At 34.1% G+C, this 20,745-nt stretch overlaps 3 protein-coding genes across 3 annotated transcripts; 1 reads left to right on the top strand and 2 right to left on the bottom strand.

Moving 5' to 3' along the window:
- Positions 1–21: 21 nt before the first annotated feature.
- Positions 22–9,265, top strand: LOC132731071 (kelch-like protein 17; the record flags this gene model as incomplete). The annotated part of the gene is given in 5 exon segments (XM_060717181.1): positions 22–369; positions 1,540–1,768; positions 2,629–2,769; positions 5,397–5,589; positions 6,925–9,265. Coding segments are annotated over 5 exon segments (1,134 nt in total), but the record flags the coding sequence as incomplete, so codon positions are not given.
- A 3,294-nt stretch (positions 9,266–12,559) lies between these two features.
- LOC132731073 (kelch domain-containing protein 9-like) lies at positions 12,560–14,058 on the bottom strand. Its single transcript, XM_060717184.1, has one exon. It carries the CDS (start codon positions 14,003–14,005, stop codon positions 13,016–13,018), a length of 990 nt encoding a protein of 329 aa, XP_060573167.1. The 5' UTR covers positions 14,006–14,058; the 3' UTR covers positions 12,560–13,015.
- Positions 14,059–18,861: 4,803 nt separating this feature from the next.
- Positions 18,862–20,514, bottom strand: LOC132731072 (uncharacterized). The gene has a single exon (XM_060717182.1). It carries the CDS (start codon positions 20,512–20,514, stop codon positions 18,862–18,864), a length of 1,653 nt encoding a protein of 550 aa, XP_060573165.1.
- Positions 20,515–20,745: the final 231 nt, after the last annotated feature.

The following is a 20,745-nucleotide window of genomic DNA, read 5'->3' as shown; positions in this document are numbered from 1 at the left end:
CGTAGTGACCAGCTTCATGTTATGTCAGAATCCCAAGTTTTTGATGCTGCTTATACATGGCTCAAATATGATACTAAATCTAGATTAGAAAGTGCGTGTAATGTTTTAAAACATATAAAACTCGGTCTTCTTGAACTTCCTATGCTAGAGAATGTTGTGATTAAATCTGATTTTTTCCGGACATGTCATAAATGCCAGTCGCTGATAAGCTCAGCCATACGTTGTCAATACGAGAGAAAGAATATGGAGTTACTAACACCAAGGGCACATCCACCGTGTATATATGTGGTAGGTGGAAGAAACAGTCAAGATTGTCAGCTTAAAAGTATGGAGAGATATGATTTCTTAACAGACACCTGGAGTTCCATGGTAAATCTTATACAATGTATAATAATAAATATTGAATAATTTTTTATTTCAACTATTCAAAGAATAGGGAGATTTATTGTATTCACCAAGGCATCGGTGCCAGCATCACACTTTGGTTAAGTTTTTACGTGCAAGTTGTCTCAAAAACAACAAAGACAATATTTTTTTATAATTTTTAGATCCTGTTTAGCTCATCCTTCAAATAATAGAGGTATTGTTACTGTCTATTGAGTCATGTTAAGAATAAGGAGAACTATCCTAGTACCCTGAGTGCAGGTGTTCAGTTGACGTCGGCATAACCACCTATTTTAAAGTTTGCATACCACTTCAGACAGAATTATGCCCCTTTTTCGACATAGAATTTATGTTAAAATTTTGTGTACCACCTCAAATATTTACAAATATATTGACATCTGGATTTGAAACTTAGCATACTTGTTCACCATTATGCCCCCAACCTGTAGACAGGAGGAGGTAACTGTATCAAGCTATTTTTTACAATGTTATGCCACATTACTATCAAGAACTGAGAATAGTCAAGCACACTGTCTTACTGACAGCTCTTGTTGATGATATCTTAAGTATTTTGTATTGCAAAAAGTGAAAGTTTTTAATTGCGAAGAGTGATAGATTGAACTGTTTGAAATTTTAGAAAAGATGATCATGCAAATGAAATGTTACAAAAATTACTTATTTATAGTACAGTTGTAAATGATGTATTTTCAAGTGTTTATACCTTTGAAAATAATGATGTAATATGTACATTAATGTAAAAAAAACCATAAAAGTGATGTTAGACTAACTGTAATAACACATTGACATGGCGACATATACATTATGGGGCGTCTGTGGCCGAGTGGTTAAGGTGGTTGACTTCAAATCACTTGCCCCTCACCGCTGTGGGTTCGAATCCCTACAGGGACTTTGGATTCTTTCATGTGAGGAAGCTATCCAGATAACTTACGGAACGTCGGTGGTTCTACTCAAGTGCTTGTTTGTGCCTGAAATAATGCACGGAAGGGCACCTGAGGTCTTCCTCCACCAGAGAACGTCGCGATATGACCTATACTGTGTCGATGTGACGTAAAACCTAAAACAAACAAACATTTACTATCTTACTATCCTCTACATATTTATACATGTATTTTTGGATTAATATTTATTTTTCAGCCTGGAATGAACATTGCTCGAACTGCTATCGGCTCTGCCACCTTGGACGGAATGTTGTATACAGTGGGTGGGGAGTGCGCACTCATTGATACACAGGAGAACACGCTGTACCTGCGATGTATGGAATGCTATGATCCAGTCCAAAGGCAATGGATTCCCAAGCCAGAAATGAAAATTGCCAGATCATTTGTCGCTGTGGCTGCAGTGCATGGGTTTTTGTATGCAATAGGTATATAGTAGAAAATGTTTTAACAATTTCATACTTGAAAGATTTTATCCTCTAGTTTGAAAGATTTTGGTTCTAATTAAGTGACATAATCTATTCCTGTCAGTTTTTAAAAGCTTCTTCTAGGAAAATTATTCAAGTGTTTGACATTGGTAATAAGCATAGTTTAATTAACAATCAAGGAAAAGTCAGTTTACTTCTGGTATATGAAAGTGGCTTTACATGTTTTGTTTTTTAAGTTGACACTTGTATGTTTATCTATGTTGTATCTTTCTGCGTTCTATCTTTCTGCGTTCTTTCTTTTAAAGGCCCATTAAGCCCAGAAATGAATTTATTTGTATTTCCCAAAAGCTTTCTATCTTTATGTACTTTTATAGTTTTAAAAAAGTAAGTCATATCCCAATTACCTGATGAATCATCTTTTACTTCTGTTGCTTTCTAGTAATTAATACAGTTATAGTGATTTTGTATATTGTATGGAAGGCAAAATACTACTTTGTATACATTTTGCTTTTTTATGACAAATAATTTCACATTAAAGTCTACTTTGTTCAAGTAACAAGCATTTAATATGTTGAATGTATGAATGTTCTGAAACTCATGTGCTATTTCAAAAGAATTTGAATTGTGTTTTAATGACTTAGCAATAAATGTTTTTATGTATAAATACTTTTCACATATCAATTATTACCTTCCTTGATCAACAACCTTTTATGACCTTGACCCTAGTATGACCATGACCTTAAACTAGTAAAAGGTCAAATATTTCACATTCAGGATATTTCACTGGAACTTTGTCATATTTAAACACATTTAATATTGCTGCATGTGTTCTTTATGAACACATTGATGTCTTATTTCAGGAGGTGAGGATAAAGCATGTGGTTATAATCTGGTAGAAAGATACGACCCTAAAACCGAACAGTGGAACTTTGTGGCGAGTATGAAGAGAAGACGGGCTGGTGCTGGTATAACAGTGTGTGAAGGAAGGATATATGTAGCAGGTACTAATACACATATAAATCGTCAACTTAGTCAGGTTAATTTCTATTAAAGCAGCAAGCCTCCAGATTCATGCTAATATTCATGATAACTTTGAAAATGTTTCTAAGAATTAAACAAGTGAAGTGAACAAAGAATGTAGTTTACATATTGCAAAGGGCACTAACAATCCACAAAAATTACCAAAAAGTGGTCAGAATATGCAAAACTAGCCTACTGGAGGCAGGCAACTTTAAAACTTGATATGAGTTAATCCATTACTACACTAAGGTGACAAAATGTTAACTTATGAATTTTGTAATGAGCTAATTTTCTTCATGTTCTGGAAAAAAATTGGATTTCTTGAAAAAGTCATTGAAATGTTTATGGCTGAGAAGAAAAAAAGCAACAACTTTGAAATGATTTGTGAACAAGACATAGAGTATGTATGCTTTTGTGAGTTACATGTAGTTATTATATTGTTTATCAATAAAAGCTACAAAAAAGAATCAGGAAGATATCTAGCTACTTGTACCTAATGGTATGTGATTCTACTTTGTTGCCCATTTGAATCTGACATATTCTTTCATCTAGAAAGCTTTTTGCTTATAAGTACTTGTCCATATCATATTAGCCATGACAGTGAGTTGATTGAAATTGATTAATATAAGTTGCATGAACTTGTTTGACAGTTTAGCTTAAATGTATACAATGTATGTTTAAACTTAATTGTTAACTATCTTATGTTAGTCAACAAAAATACACAAGACTTGTGTGCACAGATTATTGCTTATCTAACAAACCAAAAAAAAAACACAACAAAACAAGCAATTATCATAGTATTGCAAGCAATCCATAAGTCCCCTACCGGATGGAACCCCATCAACATTCTAAAGGGCCATTGGCCATTCTCTAATGTTTTTATAGTAAATTTGTTGGAAAAGTTCTTTAAAAGTGATCACAGGAAACAGTTTTGTTGAAAAGACAGACAGACTGAAGGACACTCTAAATTTAATATTTGAAACATCCGTTACCAAAATATAACAATTTAAAAAGCAAAATTCTTAAAGAGGAGATAACTCTGGAATTAAAGATGCAATTTCATAAAAAATTTTCAGCTCTCTTTGGCTAATCACAAATATTGTTATATTTGCCATGTTTTAAGCCTATTTGTTGCCAAGGCAACCAATATTTTTTCAAAATAAGAAGAACAGATAAGACATGCATAATCTCAAGACTGCCATCTACCCATATGTCAAGTTTCATAAAAATATTTCCAGTACTTTTTAAGTTATCACTGGATTCAGTTTATGTGTAAAATTTGCCATATTTTCAGTCTATGTGTTGCCATAGCAACCAGAATTGTCAAAGAAAAAGATGTGCATAATCTCCAGACTGCCATCTACACATATTACAAGTTTCATAAAGATACTTCTATTACTTTTTGCGTTAACACTGGATCCAGTTTATGTGTAGAAATTGCCATATTTTCAGTCTATTTGTTGCCATAGCAACCAGAATTTACAACATAGGAAGAAAAGAAAAAGACATGCATAATCTCCAGACTACCATCTACCCATATTTTAAGTTTCATAAAAATATTTCCAGTACTTTTTGCGTTATCACTGGATCCAGTTTATGTGTAAAATTTGCCATATTTTCAGCCTATTTGTTGCCATAGCAACCAGAATTTTCAACATAGGAAGAAAAGAAAAAGACGTGCATAATCTCCATACTGCCATCTATCCATATATCAAGTTTCATAAAAATATTTTCAGTACTTTTCAAGTTATCGCGGGATCCAGTTTTGTGGACTGACGGACTGACAGACAGAAGGACAGACGGACGCACAGACGGACGGAGGGTAAACCTAAAGTCCCCTCCGGTAAACCGGTAGGGGACTAAAAACAATAAAAGAAAAGAAAAGAAAAACAATGGCAAACAGACTGATTACAACTGAGGAATAAAATCTTTTGTGCACATACTAGATAATAACCATATTATGCAAGAATAACTTACTCTTTTACATGCTTTTCATTAGTGTAGTCAGAAAAGTTAAGAATATAAGAAAATGGACAAAAAAATTCCTGCAGAGTGACCCTCAGTAAAGCAACAGTTTCAGTTTTTCCCGTGGTAAAATTTCACAAAACGTATAACCTATCTAGTGCAATACCTCAACTTAAGTGTGTTAATATTAGAGGTTCTTAGGATCTTACACTGGCTGCCAGTACTGACCACCAGGGGGTAATTGCTTAGGGCGGTAATGAGGAGGCCTTGTTGAAATTCCGCTAAATAGTTACTTGAGTGCTAGATATTCTGGTCTGTTGCGACAGCGGGTGTTTGATTTTTTTGTCCTGTGTATTACATATTAATCATATTTCGGATAGAAATTACGAAAAGCTAATATTTTCATCAAGCACTTTTTTCTTCAATTTACATCTTCGTTAATAACAGCAAAATGACTTCATTTTAAAAACACAATTCTTGTATAAAAGGTGCGCAGGAATGACATCATTTAAAGCTTGCGACTTGTCTTACACTTACACGGAGGATGTGAGACAGGTTTTTTTTAGCACCAGTGTAAAAGGTAGATAATCCTGTCTGATATGCAAGAATGTACTGTAAAACTGTATTCTTTATCGTCACACAGGAGGTTATGATAGAACGCTACATATGGATCGCGCCAGTATGGAATGTTACGACCCAGCAACGGGGCTTTGGATGTTTATGTCAGAGATGGAAAAAGCAAGATCGGGTCTTGTGTTGGCGACCATCGACCAGAACATCTTTGCTTTTGGAGGGAGATACAGGCATACCGATCAATATTACGACTTGGTTGAAAGGTTTGTTATCATTAATGAAATAGATATATGTGCCGTCTTGTATTATAAACAGTTACCATTATATAATATGGCACTTTGAAGGTTTCTTTGTACCAACATACAGAAAACCTTAAATGATAAAAAAGTAACTGATATATGACGTTTTAGGTTTTAGCAACCTGTTTAGATTACACAAATTGTTTTACAACACCCCAGCACAATAGAGGTGGAGACTGTCAAGATTTACTAGTGGAGAAAAACGTAAGGTGTCCTTCCATGCCTTATTTCAGGCATGATTGGGAGCCTCTGTAGAACCACCGACTTTACATATTCTAGCTGGATAGCTTCCTCACATGAAAGAACCCAAAAGTCCCTGGCAGGATTCGAACCCACATTGGTTAAGTAAACAACCTTAACCACTCTGCTGTGAAAGCCCCTGTATAATAAGGAGCTGTAAGGACCTAATATTAGATACCCACTTAATGAGGACCTCAAGTGATATAAATTACAGTCAAACATGTATTAAGCTACCGCGCAAGGGAAACTCACAAAACAGTCGCTTTAATGAAACATAATGACATCTTTCTTTTGCGGTGGGAATTTTTTTCAACTTATATATTATCATAATGAGAACGCTCAGATAATCTAAAGTGATGCTAATGTAAAAAATAACTTTCTGATATTTATTGACAAAACAGTTTTGATCCATTATGTACATGCTTGACATTTTTCCAGAATTTTGTCCTCTGTTTTTCCTTGTCTCCCACACAAAAAGCCTAGTTAGTGAAGATGTTTTCTGTTGTGCATTTTCATTTGAAATAAACAAACTACATCTAATTGCAACAATTAATTTAATTGCTGATCAAGGTCAATTTAATGCAGTCTAAATATCACCAGCGAAGCATATACACCATCTCAGTAGGGGCGGAGCGTTGCATTGTTTTAGCGATATTATTGGAAAATACATGTCATGCGTATACTTAACTTCATTTGCATATGCTAAAATGGTTTGGGAAATTGAGTTTTTCACACATTTTTATATTGTGTTTTGATTGTTGAGACTTGTGACATTACAAGGCGGCCTTCTCTAAAAACATAAATTCTTGACAGGTAAAGTGGTCGTTTAATGAAAAGATCTCAATAAGCTGCCTAATTAGCAGTCGCTGGTCGCGTTGAGCAAAAGTCGGTTAATACAGATATAGAGAGAAAATGATCGGGGGAATTTAAAGTGGTCGTATAAGACAAAGTTGCTTAATACACATGGTCGCATGGGCAAGTAAGACTGTAATTGGTTTTCTACTAGCAAAGTTGATCAATACTTAAATTGCCTTTTCAAGAAGTTTTATCCTTTTCCAGGTTTAACGTTCTTACTTGTCAATGGACGACCCTGTCACAGATGAACACGCCCCGAGCGTGGCCGGGGGTCGCCATCTTTGATTGTAGAATATTTGTACTGGGTGGATTTGATGGCGGATACAGACTAAGGAGCGGGGAGTGTTATGATGTCGAGTCAGATCGATGGATGTTTATAAATAACATGCTGGTTAGTCGAGCCGGATGCGGGGCGGCTGTAGTGTGATACCAAACCATATTGGTTTGTCGTACAGCTGAGCTGTTTGTCTGATACTTGTATGAATTATGGAGGGTTTTAATCATTTGGGCTTTAATAATTGTTGTATTTTATAAACTTTATGAAAGTTAGAAAATTTGGTGAAAATTTTCAATTCTTTAAGAAAGGAAATCAATGTTAAATATCATTAAATATTAAACTGAATATAAAGATATTGAGTGGCTATAGACAGATATGAAGCTATGATAAGCTGACTATATGTATATGAGAGATTTATTTTTTTTGATAATGACAAAATGTGAACCAAAATACCTTAAAGCTGTTTGTTTCTGATATAAAAAATGTGGTGCATCATGTGTAAAAATCATTGCTCTACTTAAGAGAAATAACGGTTTAATGTTTTGTAAAGGGACATTTTATTCAATTTTTTAATATTAAACTAGTCAAATGAACAAAAGAAAGAACTTGATGCTAAATCTTAAACTCTCTCCAGATATGACAATAAATAAATAAATAAATAAATTGTATAGGTTCTGGAATTTGAAAGTAAACTTTTAGTTTGCCAGTCATAAGTTTATACCCCACTGAGATGGACATTACCGTAGTTCGGTATCTTTTGTATATTTTTTTAACCAATAATTGTTGAAACAAAATTTGATTACCTTATTATTATAATAGTATACTTTGCTATACTTTAATAACTACATTCAGTCTGAAATGGATTAATATTTTATTACAAGTAAAAAATAGCTAATATGCTCATACATATTACCAAAAATTTCTATTATAAAAAGTTGGTTATTTTATACAAAAGAAGAGATATTGACCATGTTAAGTTACATAAATCCCAATCAGATCATTTCTCGATACAGTCAAATCTGTAAACAAAGACCATCCAAAGGAGACTCTGAACATGGCCTTTATAGACAGGTGGTCTGTATTTGGAGGTAGCATTGTTGTATTTAATCAATAAAGGTCTGTCGAAGAGTGGTCTTTATTCACAGGGTGGTCTTAATTTAGAAATGGTTTTTTAACACAGGTATGGCTGTATGTGAAGAAGTATTTATTTGTATTTTGTTTTTAACAAATACAAATGTATACTGATATCAGTTAAATATTAAAAAGCGTGTATAATCAATGGGAAATAAGTCTTCTAAAACTTTTTTTTCGCCATACATGTATGTTGACCTATTTAACTTTATTTTCATTGTTGTAAAAAATTGGGTAATAGAGCATATTAAATGAGTGTTGGTTCTATACTAAATTTATGTAAGCACATTGGCGAGCATAATACAGTTTTATTCAACAAGTCCAATAATTGTTTTAGTATGGAATATAGACGAATATAATACAATGTATTCAATTTATAATGTACCCAAAATCTGAACTGTTTACAGCGATAAAAAAAAATCACTAACTTTGACATGCATATGGTGTAACACTAACATTTAGCACATCTTTAGGCTTTGTTTGTATAATGCCAATAAGGTCATGTAAAAATACATGCACAGCCTTGCAATACAGTTTTTACAGAGTCGCAAAATCGGCACGGGTATGTGATAAAATATGAAATGGTACAAGTAAGATAGTGAAAGTTGTAGCAAAAAAATTTTTTATTCATGATATTACCGAGATAAAAGGCCAGTTATTATGTTAAAGGCACATTAAAGACACATTATTCCTCACAAAAGATTTTTTTTTTCCTTTTTAAAAAGGGAAAATTTGAGTTTTATTATTTTTAATAAATTATTTTAGAGCATGTTAGATGTTTTTCACTTGAAGACAGGAGTGCTAAATGTGAAATTATTTGTCACAAAAGTAGCAAAATGTAAACAAAGTAGTATTTTGACTTCCGTACTAAATCACTATAATTATACTAATTGCCAAAAGGCAACAGAAGCAAAAGATAGTTCAGATAATTGACCAATTAGTAACTTTCTGGAAACCTTTAACAGGACACAAAAAATAAAAGACTTGAGAAATATTTTAAAAAAGGATTTCTGGGGCATAATGGGCCTTTAAAGACTAAAGAATTAATGTTAAAATCTTGTTGTGTTTAAATGCAGTATTGAATGTTTCATGTAGTATATACACTAGAGTGCTTTCATGTAAATTGTTAATATTTGTTGCATATGCCAAGCTTCTGAAGGGCATTTGCTTCAGTTTTTATATTGTTAACTGATGTGTTTACCGAGTACTTTCAAACACCCTATTCAAGTCTTTGCTTTAGTTTCTGTGCAAAAGATGACAACAAATTAGAATAAAGAAATTGCATTTAAATACCATATTGTGAATTACTTATTTTTGAATGGATCAGAAATGTTGAAACAGAAAAATGTTTAACTATTATATTTAACTATGAGGGAATTTGGTGGTGTGTAACCTAGACAAATTTGTTACAGTATATTGTGTAGGAATTAATTATTTAATTTAGCTGCTTCATAGAGCTTGCCTTATTTCCATTGTTATTGTATATACGCCTAAATCATTGTAAGCATTAAATTAGGACTTTAGGTACATATTTATAAAGCATTTATTGTTGTTATTGTGTATTATATAATTATGCATGTATAGGTTCAAAAGCCTTGTGATATATTGAAATATTAAAAGCTTGGGCCAAACTTTTTGCTCTTTTAATCAGGCTATTGTTTAAAATTTGCTTATTTTTGTTTTCTTTTGTTGTGATGTTTTTAATTATTATTTGAATTTTATAGTGCTTGTTACCATGGGTTTCTCATTTTGAGAATATACATCTCTAATTTGTCGTATATAATTGAAAACGCTAATTTGAATTTACCGTAGCTTTCGACCTCTTCAGTAGCATTTATCATACATACAAATATATTCAGACAAAATAAGGGAAGTGACGTTACGTCATTAAGCGATGCCAGCTGTGGCGTTGTGTGCCGTCTGCCACAACAGCAAATTTCAAATTAGCGTTTTTAATTTCATTTTCTTTTCATTGATATTATATATCCATTTTGGTGACATGCTTCTCGTTATAATGGCAATGAAAATGCTGCTTGAGTATAATCATTACATATAAAACATGAAAATGTTGACATATGTTTCAAATTTCGTACTAATTTATCATGAAAATCCTGACATGTTAGTATGTAAAGACAGAATCACAGCGTCTCTGTAGGTTAAAAGCGTACTACTTAGTATGCCTGTGAAATTATGGAACGCTTCATTTAGTTTATCAAATGTTGTTTATTAGTCCCCTACCGGTTTACCGGAGGGGACTTTAGGTTTACCCTCCGTCCGTCTGTCCGTCCGTCAGTCCGTCCGTCCGTCAGTCCACAAAACTGGATCCCGCGATAACGCAAAAAGTACTGAAGATATTTTAATGAAACTTGATATATGGATAGATGGCAGTATGGAGATTATGCACGTCTTTTTCTTTTCTTCCTATGTTGAAAATTCTGGTTGCTATGGCAACAAATAGACTGAAAATATGGCAAATTTTACACATAACCTGGATCCAGTGATAACACAAAAAGTACTGAAAATATGTTTATGAAACTTGACATATGGGTAGATGGCAGTATGGAAATTATGCACATCCTTTTTTATCTTCCTATGTTGAAAATTCTGGTTGCTATGGCAACAAATAGACTGAATTTCAAGATTTCTGATTCTAGTTTTTAAGTTTTTTCACTATAAGTTCTTTATTTCTTAAGGTATTTTCTTCAAACTTTAAATATAAGTTGCTTGTCATCAACCACATCATATGTGACAAGGTTTACAACTCTAGCACAAAATTTATCAGAATTACCTCCCTTGAACTTAAAATTTTCATGAAAAAAACATTGTTTTTTTTAATAACTGTTTTTTTTAATAACTTCTTTTTCTGAATGTATCTACTTCAAACTTCATATAAATGTTTCTTATTGTCACTCAACATTAATTTTGTGAGTGTTCAATACTCTAGCAAGACTATTTCCAGAATTATGCCCCTTTTGAACTTAGCCTTTTTTTTAGAAATTGGTAATTTTTACTCCAACTTCTTCAATCATGATAGGATTTTAAAAAATGTTATATATTGATAACAGGGATGTTTAAAAAATAACTTTAGAGTGTCCTTCAGTCCGTCTGTCTGTACATAAAAACTGTTTCCTGTGATCATTTTTAAAGAACTTTTTCAACAAATTTACTTAAAATAGGAACCTAAGTGAATGGCCAATGGCCCTTCAGAATGTTGCTTGGGCTCTTACCGGTAGGGGACTTATGGATTGCTTGCAATACTATGATAATTGCTTGTTTGACCTAAGTTCCCACTCATGCCTTAAATTAGGCAAAAATGTTGGGCGATTTTAAATATGGTGGTAAATGGCAGGTAACAGTTTAATTCGGTGAGTGGCTATGTCAATTTTGACTGCTTAATCATGCAATATGCATTTATTATGCATTTTAGCTAGAGGTTTAAGATTGTTAGCTTTATTTTATAATGTGCTATAAATATGTATATTGAAATATTCGGTTTTTATTTCATTTGATGTTACTGGTATATATGTTACTTATGCTCTCATTTTATGCATTTGCCACAATCATACTGTGGAATTGATATTTTATGTTTCATCATCAATAAAAAAATGACACAGCTATAAAAGGTTATACGGTGTTTGTTATTTTGGTTTGAGTAGAAAGACAACAAACTTGCAAAATCTTTATTTGATTTCATTTCAGTGTTACTGCTAGAACACTGTTCCCACTCTAGATACTTTTACATGTAGGTATGGGAAATGAATTTGTACCCTAATTTCAAAAATCTTTAATAAAATGCAAGAAAAGGGTTTATGACCAGTATATGTCTGATAATTAACAGATTGGCGATCCATATCATCAGTTAAAGTGCTGCTTAAATTGTTTGGATTTTCAGTCTGTATATTAAAATATCCCCCTTTGAAAAGTCTATTGTCAAGATTGTTTCCTTGAGCAAGAAAGTTTACATTCCTCTTATTTTTTGCTTTTTATGGCCCCACAAAGTGGGGAGCATATAGCGTTGCACTTGTCCGTCAGTCCGTCTGTACGTATGTCCGTACGTCCCGAAATCTTGTGAACGCAACTCCTCTTAAACCGGATGGCAGATTTTGCTTAAACTTCCAGGGATGAACAACCTTAATGTGTAGATGGAAGATAAGGAAGGAATTTTTGCTGCAACCAAATTTAAGAGAATTATGGCCCTTTGTTTTAATTTTTTCACTATATACCATAATTATAGAAATTTTGTGAACGCAACTCCTCTTAAACCGGTGCACATCTGCACAGTGGGGGCATCCGTGTCCTTTGGACACAGTTCTAGTTACCCTTTAAAAAGATCAATAATTTTATAGACCTCGTGTGTTTCAGCTGCTATTGGCAACAACAAAGAAATTTCTACCAACACCAGTTTTTATTTTGTTTCTTAACAATAAAACTAATATTTAGTTAAAAGTATGTTGAAATTTAGATCCAACTTTGCATAGAAACTATGAAACCTTTAACAAATTTCACACTTCATAACACAGTTGGTTCATTATACGGATAGTCTTATAATATATGTCATATATGAACTGTATATTTCAGTTCGGATCAGAATATCTCTCCCAAGGGTACCCGCCGAGGGACGGATATTCTGATCTGAACCGCAAACATGTCAAAAATTTTGTCTTGCATATTTTACTATATTCTATCATATTTTAAAGTGTACATCAATAAAAACAATTTTTTATGAATTTAATGTCATATCACCCGTAACTATTTTCTTAAATTAATGCTGATCTTAACTTTGTAAAATTTTAATGGAATGGAATACTTCTTTGATTGGAATGAGATATCTTTGGCACATTAGTCTGACAATTATATGTGTGATTCTCATCACTATGTGTGATTGAGTCATTTTCTTAGCTTCAACTCATATGTTTCCCCATGAACTACATTTTTCCCAGCAATGCCTCCGTGAATTATCACTCTGTCCCCTGTATTCACACAGACATGGGATGCCCTACTGACTGAAGCATTTCCTATTTTATAGTAAGTCAAATGTGGTTTGGTTGTAACAAGAAACATTTCACCGACTGGTTCCCTGGATCTCCCATCAAATGTCTCACCTCCATGAATAATCATACAACCATTCCCAGTAAAGGTCACATGATTTTTCCTGCCACTTGGTGGTTTTGTCATTGGCTTACAGGATTTAACAATATTGGCAAATTTTGATGTTAAACTGCCATTAGGTTCAGCAGTACTGTACCCTGAATGGAATTCTATCAATTGATCGTCTCGTCCACCGATGATATACACCGTATTACCTAAACAGTTCACAGTATGACCTGATCTTGAAGAAGTTGCGTTCGTCATTTTTCTATACACAAACTGCCCACTTAATACACTACCTGTCAATTCATAAACATTGCCATGCTTCCTTTGAAGCCTTAAACTACCTTCTCTACCAATGATTAAAATCCTCCCAGAAGAAAACACAGTTGCAGCATGGGAGCTTAGCCCCGCCCCTTCAGGAAATCCTGAATCATTCATAAAAAGCCACCGCTTTTCTTGTGTATCATAAACATAAATTTTTGTAACACGCTGTCTTCCATCCCAACCACCGATGAGAGTCATGTACCGATTTTCTAGGACAACACAAGCATGGTGACTCAAGCTGGGTGATCCAGGATCCGTGACCTCTGCCCATCTAGATGACAATAACTCCATTTTGTACAGTTTGTCCGACGGGTGGGTTGTCCCATACTTAGTTACTCCACCATGGATGTAGAAAGAGTTTCCTATGACACATCCCACATGATTGGTTAGGGCGGGACCTTCTGCACACAGAACCTCCCAGTCTATTGGCAGCTTGTCACAGGATGTTGAAGCTGTAGCCATTTTCTGCTGTCTTCTTTAAAAGAAATACATAGATGAAATTATTATGTATACATGTATATTCATAAAACCCTATTATCATTTTTTCTTTACATCCACGTAGTATCACAAAATTATTTTTCCTTAGCCGTGTTGTATGTTTTTAGTTCAATTTATCAGAGCACTCCAATATTCTGAAAGGTGTGACTTACAAAGTCTTAGAAAATACAAGGTTGAAACGAGCAGCTTAATTTGAAAATATAAATCTTCCTTGCAAATCATAACCCGACAGTTTTTTTACATCACAAAGGGGCATAATTTAGTAAATATTCATACTTGAGTAATGGGCCTTACCGCCTATGAAAGTGACCTATAACATTGATTACTTATGACTTAACCATGTGAAAGATTCATGTGAAAACCCCCTTTTGTTGTGAAGAAAGAACTTGCATAGTAAACCTTTACAGGAAAGTTTTACAAAGAACTATAATTCAGTAAAAGTCCATGCAAGAGTTACGGCTCTTGGATAGTGAAACACAAGTGTGATATTTAACCTGTTTCAAATGAGTATGTTCATTGGTTAATTCAATGGATTGGAAATTGTATGTAAAAACTGATGCAGAAGTGAATATGGTTTAGTTTAAACATATTTTTTTCAGCTCAATTGCGAAACAACTTCTTGCAACTTATATTAATAACTTTCCAATCCGCTTCCAGGAACCAGCCAGTACTGGTGTGACATGAAGAAACATGTTCGTGACCAAAGTAGGGCTCGAACCTATGATCCCTTGGTTGAGAGGCAGACACCTTTACCACTAGGCCACCACTCCCCTGTAGTCTTAACACATTAAATTAATACAGGACAACCCCTGCACAGCAACAATCTTTGGGAGACAAAAATTTTGGTTGTCCCCTGAAAGGTTTTGCTCCAGAGAGGTTGAAATGGGAAATCTTATCTTAGAAAATTATATACCACTGACTGTTGTATTGAGGTTTTTTGTGTTTTTTTTTTTTTTACAGAGAGTCAATATGCTGAGGCTAAACTTTATTTGATTCTGTCTTAAAAGCATCAGAAATAAAAAATAAACATATCTTGTTTTATTGTTTTAATTCTTTTCACTGGTTTTAAATAAATTTATTGACACAAAATTATGTATATAAAGTACTTTCACCAAACTAACAAATAAAAATATTTCCAAAAATACAACTTAACAACAATATAAATATTTCCAAAATTACAATTTAACAAGAATTTACACTAAAACTTATATAATTTACTTCCAAGGTTACACTATATTAAGTTTATACTCAAGTTTTAGCTTTTGGCCAAATGGCCTTTTGTTAGGTTGTATTTTCCAAGCAAATTCACCAAATACCGAACAGAAATTCGGATGGAAATTTGTAATTCAATAATGATCATACATAGCATTGTATGATAAAATATGTATTATATATAAGCAAATAAGCAACAACTTTATTTAATGAGGCAATACTGTTGGGCAAGCCCAGTCTTCTCTGTGAGTCTGAACAATGTACAAATGTATAATAAGGAGTACATCAATCCAAATAAAGTAATAAAATCTTTGTAATTTGTAAATATGTATGTATCTAAATTAACAAAATTCAATTTTGTAATTCTATCAAATTCAATATACTTTTGTCATCGGCAAGCAAAATAAGCACTTGAGTATTCTGATACAAAAAAGTTGAGATTCAAACAAAAAGACTTTCATAACTCAGAATAATCTAAAAAATTAGAAATTTCATCAAAATTTACCCAAAAAAATCTGATCTTCTATAGAAATACTATATGTTTTTAATAGATGTATATAGAGATGGGGTATTTTATAGCAAAACTGATATACTTTGGAGCAGCAAGCCTCCAGATTCCTGCTAATTTTCATGAAAATTTTGAAAATGTGAAGTGAACAAAGAAAATAATTTACACATTGCAATAACAACCCATGTTATTTACCAAAAAAATATTTTAAAAAAAATAGCCCTATAAAAATATGGTGAAAAATACTGAAGAAAAAAAACTGGTCATTTTTCGCACAGGAATTATTCTTTTATCTTAAATCATTTTACTTTTCTATAATTCTCACATTACATTTTCCCAAAGTTTGATTTTCTTGAAATAATTTGGCTCATCTGGAGGCATGCAGCTTAAATATCGGTATAAAAAGATCAAATTAAAATAAGAGTTCTAAAAAGTGTGCTTACTACAGCTTATCTTATAAAGTTACAATACAAGTTTCTAATAATCAACATACAAAATAATAAATACTGCTCTAAATAGACTCAAACCAACAATAAACATCTGTTTAATTTCTATGAAAAAAAAAAAAAAAAATTAAAAAGTTCTTATAGCAAAATTACAATACAATTCTGTACAAGAGCCATTCAACATGGCCATCCCCGGCCGAATGTGTTTGCTCATTGGAAGAAAGTATATGTAGTAGAGCAGAATAATTCCATTTTAAGAGGTCTTTTGGTAATGAAAACTGATGGCTGAAGTGATTACAGATTTGAAACCTATGTGAATACTGATGGCTGAAAATAACAATGGGTGTTCGGAAACTTGGGTTCTACTTCAAATATAAATCTAAACGAGTATGCGCCTTTAACTTTTATTTCCTTGATAAACGTCAATAAGCGTTGATAAGCGTTGATAAGCGATTCTCTGAAAATATTCATTTACAATTTGTACTTCGCAATAAATAATAAACATAAAAACATTCACATCATCAATAAACTATATATGAATTACACAATAAATCTAATTAGAAATTTTGTACCTTTAAATTTAAATCTTACTGTAAATTATCTTTTAAAACAATTGCATTATTTTGTTCAAAATTAAACATACCGATTTTGACTTGTCTCAATACATCAAGTTCCAGATTTAAAATGACGAGATTCTCAATAACAAAACAAAACAAAAATGATGACGTCGACGTAAACATCTTACGTCGCGTAAAGTAGCGTAACATATTGACGCCATTAACAACGTTCACAAATCTGAAGTACTTAGAAATCAATACGTTTCTAACAGTCCTCGCCATGAAATTACTCTTAAATTTCATCAAAATTGGCAATAAAAAGTACATGTACAATAAAGAGACAAAATTGACCTTTGCCAACTTAAAAATATGTATATTCGAATGGTAAATGTTAAAGCTTAGCTTTTAAACTTTAAAATGTCAATAAGCAACATGAGTATGACTAAGGTGAACTTTCAAGTAGACACAATTTAGTAATAGATTTCACTGATTCAGTGTCTTTGTATTTAACAACACAACTTCTAACATGTCCATCTCGGCTTTCTCGTATCTGGATAACACGTCCTAAGGGCCATTGTCCCCTTGTAGTATTCTCGTCAGAAACTAACACAATGTCACCAACACGCAAATCTGTAGTTTTCCTCTGCCATTTTGAACGACTTTGCAGGGACGGTATATATTCACGGACCCATCTTCTCCAAAATATATTAGCCAGATATTGTACTTGTTTCCACCAACGCTTTACATAATTGTCTTCATTCTTAAACACTCCCTTTGGAATACTGCTGTTAGATTTCATTAATAGTAACATGTTTGGAGTTAAGGCTAACAAGTCATTTGGGTCGTCACTAACAGGGGTTATTGGTTCTATCGTTGAGTACCCTTTCGGCTTCTGTCATCAAAGTAAGAAGCTGCTCATCTGTAAGAAGTTGTTGCTTGATTAATGATTTCAAAATAGTTCTCGTAGAACGAATCAGTCTCTCCCACGCTCCTCCTCGGTGACTTGCTTGAGGTGGGTTAAAGTTCCACTTAATTTCTTTTTCAGTCATAAATTTTCCTATTTTCGAATTGTTCCATTCTTGAATCGAGTGTCTTAATTGACGATCACCGCTCACAAGATTTGTTCCATTATCACTGTACACCTTCTTCGGATATCCTCTTCTAGCCGTAAAACGCTGAAATGCTGCGATGAATGAGTCAGTTGTCAAAGTGTGTGTAACTTCAAGATGTACTGCTCTAGTTGCAAGACACGTGAAAAGACAACCGTATCTCTTAACATGTGTACGCTCTGCTTTTACAATAAGTGGTCCAAAGTAATCAATACCTACATTCGTGAACGGAGGTTCATCTGGTGTCGTCTGCTCGGGTAGGAGAGGGGCCATCTGTTGAGTCATCAATGGGGTATGTTGTCGTCTGCATATAATGCAATTCTTTACAATATTTTTCACTGCACTAGGTCCCTGAAGTATCCAGTATTTTTCACGGATGCGGCTAGTACATGCTGTTTCCCAGCATGACCGTTATTTTCATGTATATGTCGTATTATCAATCTTGTCACGGTATTTTTATTGGGTAGTATCACTGGACATTTACTCGGTTTTGCGAGATTGAAGTCGACCCTGTACCCGAATGAGGTCATCATATATCACAGGATTCAATGAAGCGATACTGCTGTCCTTTTTGACCGGCTTAGAATTTGTAAATTGTTAATTTCACTAGAAAATGCTGTATTCTGTACATACAACATTATGTTATGCTCTGCTGTCTGGATTTCTTCTATGTTAAGTTGCCATCTACCATTTTTCAACTTGTGTTTTAGGTATCGCTGTCTGCAGAAAGTCTTGTATCTTAGCAACCATGCGACTGCTCTTCTTAGTTTTCGTCCAGCTACTATAGCGATCTATAATGCTATCTAGGCATTCAGCTGCAGAAGTTTTATTAATCAGGACTTCTTTCTTTGACCTCGTTATCATTTTCTGCTACTTCCGGCGGAAGTGGATTTTTTGTCCATTTTTCAGAGTCTTGCTGAAAGAAACGTTGGTCCATTTAACCATAAATGAAGTTTTTCAGTATCGTATGCACTTATTCCTCTGGAAGCTATGTCTGCGGGATTCGAACTTGTGTGCACATGGCGCCACTGGTCTGGGAAGTTGTTTCATGAATTATGCTGAGTCTATTCCCAACAAACGTCTTGAACCGCTTGGACACGTTATTTATATATCCAAGAACAATCATGGAGTCTGTCCAAAAGGTAACTTGGTCAAAATTCATATCTAATTCTTCAGATAACATTGCAAATAATCTACACCCTACTACAGCGCCAGATAACTCCAGTCGTGGAATAGACATCTGCTTTATTGGTGCTAGATGAGACTTTCCTATCACCAGGGAACAATGTACGTTGTCATGTACATCAACAAAACGCAAGTAAGCACATGCACCATAGCCTCGTTCCGAGCCATCACTGAATATATGTAACTGGGTATTTCTGACGGTCCCAAATCCCTGTGGTCTGTACCAGCGATTCACAGATAGCTTTTCTAAGCTAGATAAGGTAGATAACCAAGTTTGCCATTCATTACTGATGTTTTGTGGTATCTGGTCGTCCCAGCCAATCTTCAATCTGCACAAACTTTGAACTATACCCTTGGCCTGGAGTGTAACAGGTGACACAAGTCCAAGTGGGTCGTATATAGAACTTACGACGGAAAGAATTCCACGTCTCGTGAAAGGCTTCTTTTCCAATTTTACTTTAAAACAAATTTTATCTTCATTTACATTCCAAAGTACTCCTAAGGCGCGGTCACAAGGTAAGGCATCATCGAGACTCAAATTTACAACAGAAGGCGCGCGTTCGGATTCTGGGATAGCATTCAAAACTTCTCTGCTGTTACTTAGCCATTTAGTTAGTCGAAATCCGCCTAACTTCATAATTGACTGAAGATCAGTTGCTAACTTTATTGCCTTTTGTTCTGATTCCACAGACTTCAAACAGTCGTCAACATAAAAATTTCTCTGGACTGTAGTAACCACTTCCGGTTCAAATATTTCGGCATTGTCAACTGCAGTTCTCTTTAAGGCATACGCCGCACAACTTGGTGATGATGTCGCTCCAAACAAGTGTACATTCATGCGGTAACACTTTGGTTTCTTATTTAAGTCCCCACCAGGCCACCATAGAAAACGTAAAACATTGCGATCTTCATCCGTAACGCGCACTTGATGAAACATGGATTCTATATCCGCGGCAAGGGCTATTTTCTCTTTCCTAAAACGAATTACTACGCCCATAAGACTGTTCATTAGGTCAGGTCCTTGGAGCAGTTGGCTATTCAATGAAACGCCTTTATACTTCGCAGCGCAATCAAACACAATGCGAACTTTCCCTGGTTTGTTTACATTAGTAACTGGATGATGTGGTAAATACCAGATACGTTTGTGATAGTTTTCGTCCTCCAATTCCGGTAATTCAGTCGCAAAACCTTTCTCTATATATTCATTCATGGTAGTTGTGTACATTTTCTGTAATCCTGGGTCACGTGACAGTTTGTTTTTCAGTTGTTGGAGACGCACTTGAGCGAGTGGAATGTTGTTAGGCAATTGTCCGTTTTCGTTTTTCCATGGTAACCCCATCATGTAGTGTCCGTCTTTATGAATAAGAGAAGATTCCATTATTTTCATTGCACTTTTGTCTTCTAAGGACATAGAAGTTTTCTCGTTCAATCTGTCGTTGAAATCAGTATTCCACATCTTTTCTAATTGTTCCTGTAATAATATGTCTCTGGACTGTTCAAAGTGGATATTTACTGCACTGGGAGCTGTATCGTCTTTCAAGGGACCACGAATCGCCCATCCTAGGCTGCATATGGTTGGTCACTATCTCCTGACCGTACTTCTAAGGGGATATGGGCTGCTGGGAAATCTGTGCCAATAAGAAGCATTACATCAGTATTGGGAATTTGGGGAATTTCAATGTCAGAT

Source organism: Ruditapes philippinarum, unplaced genomic scaffold (assembly GCF_026571515.1).
Source record: "Ruditapes philippinarum isolate M1 unplaced genomic scaffold, ASM2657151v2 ctg12539_1_1_1_1, whole genome shotgun sequence".
NCBI classification, from domain to species: domain Eukaryota; kingdom Metazoa; phylum Mollusca; class Bivalvia; order Venerida; family Veneridae; genus Ruditapes; species Ruditapes philippinarum.
The sequence above is the reverse complement of the archived record's forward strand: the minus strand, read 5'-3'. Positions and strand labels throughout refer to the sequence as shown.